This window comes from Nicotiana tabacum, chromosome 10 (assembly GCF_000715075.1).
Source record: "Nicotiana tabacum cultivar K326 chromosome 10, ASM71507v2, whole genome shotgun sequence".
NCBI classification, from domain to species: domain Eukaryota; kingdom Viridiplantae; phylum Streptophyta; class Magnoliopsida; order Solanales; family Solanaceae; genus Nicotiana; species Nicotiana tabacum.
This window is the reverse complement of record NC_134089.1, coordinates 67,250,052-67,258,656: the sequence shown is the minus strand read 5'-3', so window position 1 is coordinate 67,258,656 and position 8,605 is coordinate 67,250,052. Positions and strand designations below refer to the sequence as shown.

General features: G+C 31.4%; 1 protein-coding gene across 1 annotated transcript; it reads right to left on the bottom strand.

The window, feature by feature from the left end:
* Positions 1 to 646: 646 nt before the first annotated feature.
* On the bottom strand, positions 647 to 3,992 carry LOC142165155 (uncharacterized). Its single transcript, XM_075223772.1, has 10 exons — positions 3,774 to 3,992; positions 3,464 to 3,669; positions 2,953 to 3,328; positions 2,537 to 2,716; positions 2,287 to 2,364; positions 2,090 to 2,212; positions 1,809 to 2,005; positions 1,386 to 1,745; positions 1,139 to 1,262; positions 647 to 910 (listed from the first exon to the last, which is right to left on the bottom strand). The coding sequence occupies exons 1-10, from the start codon at positions 3,990 to 3,992 to the stop codon at positions 647 to 649; spliced, it is 2,127 nt and encodes a 708-aa protein (XP_075079873.1).
* Between the last annotated feature and the right edge of the window lie 4,613 nt (positions 3,993 to 8,605).

Genomic DNA, 8,605 nt, shown 5'->3' with positions numbered 1-8,605 from the left:
ATTCAAACACAAACACATCTAATCCGTCTTACAATAATGATAACATAGCATAACACAATACAAAAACAAAATTATAGAGTTCATCCTACAACAATGACAAAAGTAACTACTTTTTCTGCTTCCGCGACTTATTCTGTCGACCAATAATCTCATCATCACTTTGCGTGTTTAGTTCCATCTTCTTTCTAGAATAATCCCACAAGAGAACACCAAATCTGCGCCGGTGTGCATAGGCATTGAATTTTTTAGGAGGCGTCTTGCCCTCAATGAAATACTCGGCAAATGATGTCGCAAATACACCGCAATCACTGCAAAAATAAAAAGAACAACAACTATCAAACAGCAGAATCTAAAAACAAGACAGATTGTGTTGAAAGAAATTCATACGCTTCGACTTGTTGAGGCAATCCTTCGACCAGATTTACATCAAATGGGGCAATCAAGTCTTTTGATTTGTAGACACCAGTGCACCAATTGATATCTTTTTTGTTTAAATAGAAATGCGTGTGCACAAAAAATGAGGCAGCAACACAGAATACTTGGCCATGGTCTTATGAACTTTGGCTTGATGAGCAGCTCCACCGCGCATAGAGTCATACACATAAATGCACCTATCCTTGAAAGACATTTCAGCCATTATCCAATGTCATTGTTCTGCAACATTAATTGGCATTAAGACATGCTCGACAGTGTGCCATGGAACATTGACATCCAAGACAAACCCCTGAATATACTCTGCAATAACATGTTTCGGAGTGCACACATCATTGTCTCCATCTGTATCAATAAACACCTGCCACAAATCATTAATTTCCTCGTCGAAGTACCAATCTGTGGTGGTGAATGTTACAGGTAGGTCTTTGTCATACTTCCCCTTCTTCCTCAGATAATAGAACAAAACATCAATGTGCTGAAACAAAACATAACAAATAACTAATCACTAAAGGCTCGTAAGCTTTAAGCAGCTATGGTTTTTCAAACCAAAATCACAGAAAACAAAGGAAAATGAATACTCACTGCTATCTCTTGTGCCAGGAAATAGCAATTAATAATCTGTTCTAACTTAAGAGGACTGAGTGTTCATGTGTACACTGGCTAAAATTTTAAAAAAATACTGCAAAAGTAAATTCTTACATACCGAGTCATCCAAGGGCTGACCATTATATGCCAAAGTGTAAAACCATTTTTTGTCTTCAACATGAAATACACCAAGATCATAAGCAGGATTGAGTTCACTAACATGATTCGGGTAAATTTCATTCCTGGTAACATATATACACAAAAGAGTACAGTGATTTAATATAAAATAATGCTATAAGTGACAATATATTAAAATATAAAACTGAAAAAAAACTCGGAAGTTGGAAACATAATTCTTTATGGACTTCCCTTCTTTGATCCACACAACAAATACATTCAACAAAGAGCTATTAACGCTAGTTCCGATTTTGCTTTGAAAAGGATGCTTAATAGCATAAATTTGCTTTTTTCCTTTCGCTACAACAACACCAGTACTGGAACCTGAATCAAACATAGTAATGAACGGAGACTGCAGGGCTTTTGCAGGACATCTCTTTCTTTTTTCCATTTGTGGCGATACTTCAGGAAGTAATTCAGGATTGTACAGAACCATCTCCCCTGCCGCCTCATCAACACTTGCAGTCGCACAAACAACACCAGTCCGAGATTCAGGAACCTTTTGTTTCTCAGATTCTTCCTCTGTCTCCCCTGCCGCCGCATCAACACTTGCAGTCGCACAAACAGCACCAGTCCAGGATTCAGGAACCTTTTGTTTCTCAGATTCTTACTCCGTCTCCCTTGCCACCGCATCTGCAATCTCACCATTAACGCCAACATGTGCTACATCTGGTGTGAAAGTTACTTTAGCAACAAACATGTCAACTTTCACACTAGAAGGTCCTTCCATATTATTGACACCTAACTGATCTGCTACACTAGTATCTCTTTGAGAATGTGGAACATCTTTGCCTTCACTTCCACCGACCTATTTTTTTTTAAAAAGAATCGAATTATCAAAAACAGCAAAGAAAAGAAAAGGAAAAAGTGCAGAATGCACAACTAAACACACCTGACAACCATCCATTTCAACATCTTCATTGCTACCAAACTCCATATTGCTCACAAAATCATTATTGTCTTGAATGGTGTCTTCCTCTGGATGTGCACCATATTTGACTTCGCTTGCACCAAGCTATTTTTAAAAAAAGGATATAGTAAGTTAACTAAAAAATAAAAAGAAATGCACAACGAAAAAGAAACACATACCTTAGAATTTATCAACTCAAAGAGCTCCTTGAATTTATCAGAAACATATTTCATGAAGGAATTTAACTGCTTATGGAGCTAAAATATGAAACAAATAAGAAAGATAATAGACTTTGAATATACAATTTGAATAATACTCTCAAAAAAATATATAAAAAAGACCAATACATACTTGGTTCACATCAGCTTTCAACTTTTGCAACTCACGGTCATAATCAACAGGTTAGACACCTGGCGCGTTTTTTGGTGCCTTTTTTGGTGGGACAGGCTCCTTAATATATTTCGGGGATGGCGTGACAAAATCATCGCTATCATCAATAGGATGTTTTTCCCTGTTACGTGATGTCAAATACTTCTGATACTCATCGAAAACTTCAACATGCAAAGTAAATCTTCTTAGCTCTTCAATTGTCGGAGAAATATTTTTAAACTACAAAGGTAACCAAAAGTGATTCAGTCCTAGATGTATCAAAGATGTATAAAAACTGTATGTTTGATGTATCACAATGAATTACAGTGTATTATAAATGTATATCCCATTAAGATATAAAAGATGGTACCTTATTCCCATATACTGTTGAAGAAACCAATAGAGAAGTCCTCATGCGTTGGCCTGTCTGTCATTTCCCAATTCAATATGCGTGGTGTATGATCTCCAACGCGAACATCAAACTTTTGTTCAACTACAGTGAAACATTCATAGAACCACACTTGTAGTGCAAGAAGAAATCCATCAATCCTATAAAACTCAGACTTTCCCCTCAACCTGTCCCTCACCGACTTCATTAAAGCTCGAAACGCAATCTTACCCCATGGAAATGACACATACTCACCACTCTCGACAAGATGAAAATCACGTTTACTTATAAATGTCTTCTGAGCCTGAGTGGACACTAGAAATGTGTTTATGAAATAAATGATTGCAATCTTAACTGCGTCTTCATCAGACTGCCATTTCTTCTTCTCAAAACAATAAATAAGTGACTTCTTTGATACCACTTCAAAACCAGAAAAATAAGTATCCACCAACCTATTGGGTCCACTGAATTTACCCTCAACATGTTCATTACCACAACAGTTTAAACCACTTACAATACCAAATTCTCGAAGACCAAAACGTAAAACTCATTCGTCATTCAATTTCACATAAAATTGATCACACTTATCTTGAACTAACTCCCTAAACATTAAAGAACGAATAAGTTGTGTCTGGATAGAAACTCGAGGTAAATTAAGGAAATAGCCAAAACAGCTTTTCCTAAACATCCGAAGCTGGACATCAGTCAACTTTGATTGTAAAACCGATACAATGTCCACATTAGTGTATGATGACCAATGAGTAACAGGAAACGGCTCACCAACTGGAATATAGAGCTTCCAAGGCTACAAATACATTGCACGAATTAAAAACAAACAAATACAAACTAAATTCAAATTTTAAAAGAAGAGTCAACAATAGAAAAAATTATAACTGAAATTGTATATACCTTACAAACTTTGTCAGGAATTTTAACTTTTTCTGCCTTCTGAACCTTATTTGTTTTTGGGTTGACACCCAAATTCACTTCGTCCTCCACGACACGTTTTCTCTTACCTTGATCAACATCCATTATAACCCTCTTGCTCTTCTTTTTCTCAGATTGTCCAACAATATCCTTTCGAGATTCTAACACTTTAACACTGTCGGAACGATTTTGTCTTCGCATATTTGTTCATCAATCGATTTCTCAACTAAAACCAGGGTTGAATGAGGAAATAAACTCATCAACCTAGTTTCTCTTCTCATGTTGCTCGATTTCTTAATTGAAACCGACTTTGAATAAGGTGATGAACTCATCGAACGAGTTTGTCTTCTCATATTGCTCTGTTTCACAATTGAAACTAGGTTCAACTGCAAAAAATTTTAAAAAAAAATATACGAACAAACGGTTACAGAAATGTGTGAAGAAATTAATACAAAAACTCGACCAAAACTTACAAAATCAGTCGCAAAAGCCTAAAGAAAAGCAACATCGATTCTACAAAACACATGCAATCAGAAAAATATATAAAATAAGAGGTTTTATACTCCAAATTACCTGGAATCAGACGAAAATAACCAAAAATGTATATTGTTTTATCGTCAATTTCAGCAATTTTGGTTGAATTTAGGAAAAAATCGCAGAGAGAGATATAGAGAAAGAGAGAGAGAAAACTCGATGTTGTATATGAAAAGTAACGGCTGCAAAAGTGACATTAATTGAAACTATTTGGGCCAAAAATGACATTTGGGCCTTTTTTAGTATATATTTTGTTTTGGGCTATTTTTTTGTTAGGAAAGTGTGTAGAGTGATATAGCTAGTAATTTTCCGAAAAATATTGGGAAAATGATATTGTATAGTGACTCTCAAAATAATAGCCAAATTTATATATATATATATATATATATATATATATATATATATATGCTACTGAATGTAAATAGTTTGTAGCACGTGCTAAAAGTGAAAAAAAAATCAAAAAAATTAGGTGGGTTGGCCACTTTTAACGACTGCTATTAAATATTAGCCAATATTTTAAAAGTTATTAGCATTGAACCATTATTTTAATATGAAAAGATATTTGAGAAAAAAAATACCCCTAGCTAAATAGGAAATAACTCCGGTAACGGCTCCTGGAGTTCGAGCATTTATTTGTCCAAACATCTTCTCATGTAGTTTTGAACTATCGAATTTCAATCCTTATTTTTATTTGTTACATATTATATATACAATTAAAATATTAACATCATTGTTTAACACAGAGAGTATATGTTTATTTTTTTTATAGAAACTATTAACGGCGTATCCAATTTATCTGTCACAAGAAATAGATATGCACCATTTCTCATATGAGAATTCAGCAGTTTTAAGGAGTATATTATTGAAACAACTAGCTCACTCCTCGCCTGAAGTCAAACTGCTAGAGCACCAAAGTCGCCAATCTGGATCAATAATATAATATTCTGGCTAGAAAGTCACTATAATGGTACCGGCGATCATGGTGTCAATGTCGGTGAGAATTTCCTCAATTTGCCTTCACTCGGAGTCATGGGCGGCAACTGTAATGGTACCGGCGATACATGCCATGAAATATAATAGGAAATAAAAAATAAATTTATATAAATTACAAACGTCGACTAAATCTAGGAGCATCCGCGGAAAAACCACCCTGGATCGTTCCTCATAATCCATTTAGTTAATCTCGTTGACAGGCATTTTTGCTAACATAATTTTTGTATTGTATAAGTCACTGCTAATGAAAAATGATGGTTAAATAGTACACCAAAACTTCCTGGTAAAAGCAATGTATAAAGTTTGTAGAACAAATATAACCAAGTACTAATAATAATATTTCAAACCATAAAGGTATTGATATTATCACTTCAAACCAAATTTATACAACATTAACACACATTTAGTATAGACAATGACCAAAAAGGACCATACCATGTTAGCTCTTAACCCAAACTATCTGCTTCTTGTATTTAATTTGTTGATCTTTGCATCACGAAATTCATCGTCATCTGGATTTGATTTTTCCTCTACCCACTCTTAACACCATTATTAACATGTTGGTCTCTCTCTAGAGTCCTCCAAGTAATTTAAATGAAAAATCAGTAGGTTCCTGATTGCTTTCGAAAAGGAAAAATTATTATTAATTACATATTTGCATAACATATTGATGGAAGCTTCCTGAGGAAATCAACAAGGCAAGTTACCTTTTTAGTGATGAATCCTTCTTTCATGATCTTTTATGTGCTTTGATTTTATGCGCCATGTTTGTCTTGAAAAAGAAACTATAAGGATAAAGTTAAGCCTTTATATTAATAAAAATATAATTTTTGATAAAGGGAGGCTTCTCTTATGTCATGCCAATTTGCATCGAAAAAAGAGATTTATCCTCTTCTATAAAGAATCAAAAAATTATTTTTTTGTATATCTAATCAAAGAAAGGTTATAAAACCCAAGAAATACAAAATTTCACTTGGTGGAAGTTATGTGCTCCATAAAGATAAAGGATTGATACACTTCTCCATGTATTCAACACAAAAGCCATCTGCTTCTCGCATAATAGACGCAAATAAGATCACTTTTTGATTGAGAATTGTAAATGAAAGAACAGAATTTAAGGAATGGACAAAATTGAAAGAGGAACACAAAAGTAGGAAAATATATGGAATTGAGAATAGTAGAATATGTAACGTTTTCGTAAATGTGAAGTACATGTAATCTTCTAATTCAGGTGTCTTCCTCTCTTCACTGTATTGCCAAATAAGTCAGTTGAAAATGAATTTATTCAATCATTATTATGCATATAACAATTTTGTTGATAATTATGATGAATTAAATTTTCTAAAAAATGGAAGAAACGTTACAATTAAGTGTAATAAATATAATATATTTAATAGTATAAAGTCCATTGAAAGGGAAAAAGATTTTTGAACAAAAAAAATTCAAAAAAATAAAAAAAAAGATAAATAACAATCCTCATCTATTTTTATGTGACAAAAGATAGAAAAGTAATTTTTATGTTACAAGCTCAATGTTGAATGATTTTTATGTAACAAGCTTTAGTGTACATGCGTTGCACGTGTTTTTACGTCTATTAATAAAAAGTGTATAAAATTTAGAATAAGAATGAATTATGTGTAATAACAATTGACATCGAGATAAATATAATATGTATATAATTAAGTGTAAGGAAAAGGGGTATTATCACTTTTAGGCTATGCCAGTAACTATTTATATTCGGTAGCAGAAAAAGTGTATAAAATTTGTATAATTTTTGTGTATAGCATACATAATGTATATATAAATACAAAATATATATATTTTTCGATTATTGTTTTAAGAGCGGCTATATAGTGTCATTTTTCCTAAGAATATTTCTCTATCTTTTTTACTAAGATACAAAATTTATACACAATTAAGATATTAGTTCATTTGAAAATTTAGAAAATCAATTGAAATATCCAACATATAAAATATTAATGGCAGTTATCATTATATCTAACATGGAATGTATATTTCTGTTGATATATTTACTTCTCATAATTTTATAAATATTTTCCACTAATAAATATATTCTAATATAATTTAAATGATTAATTGTATTTAAGCAAAAAAGAAAAAGTAGTCAAACCTAACGTGTACTTTGTGCATATGAAGAAGTTTACCATGAATTGATATAATGCTATTATTCTTTTATTAATTGAAAAGATAATAAAATTTAGAAAATGTTAAGAACTTCTTACCTAATTCAAATAAGTTTTGATTTAGTAAAAAAATTGGCTTGATTTTAAGGTCCTAAATATTAGAAAAGCAATTTAAATTACAATTTTATCCAATGTAAAACTGATTTTTAAAGGGTAAAAAGACGAACGACATTTCGCTAAGGACTTTTGTGCTTTTAATATAGTATAGATAAATAAATACATATATTTCCTTAGGGTACACACAACATCTTTTAAAATTGATACTTATGCGTTGCACGTGTCATTTTGCGTAAATTATTAAAAAGTTATATGTCAAAACAATAAATTTATACAGTATCTAACATTTAAAAAAATAGGAAAAATGAGATATAGTTCCTTTAAGTTATATCAAACTTATATAACTAATGTCATGGAGGAATATTTTGTAAATTTAATAGATGTGCTCTTTTAACTACATTAATATTGGTAAATTTATAATTAACTTCAATATTTATTCCCAAAAAAAACCTTCAAAATCCAAAATATGAAGTTAAATCAAAGTTTAAGTAAATTTTAAATTTTATCTTTATCGAATATTAATATAGCTAATTAACATTTCACTTAGGATTTCATACTTTATAATAGTATACATGCACTTTAATAATTTGTTAGATGCGACCAACAAAATAAGCTACGTATATACCAATTGAACTGGAAAAAAAAAACATTAAAACATGATGCAAAATTTATATGAGCTTTACTATGGTAACTGGTGACACATATATGAAAACAATATGTGATTGATCAAAATTTGAACTATTGTGCAATTGCAGCAGACTTTTCACAAAAAGTGGGTGACTTATAAAATATTGGCGAAATTAATTTGAGAGATATTCAAGCCATTCTTTTCATTATATCAAACCTTTATTGGTGAAAAATTTTGGTGTAATATTTGTATTAAATAATATCTATCAACATCTTGTTTCAGGCTTCATAGATTTATAATTTATCAAAAAAAGATTTAAAGGTTTAAAAAAGCAAGAAAATGTACATTTTGGAATATTTTTTATTTTTATTGTGAACATGAAAATTTAGAATAAAACT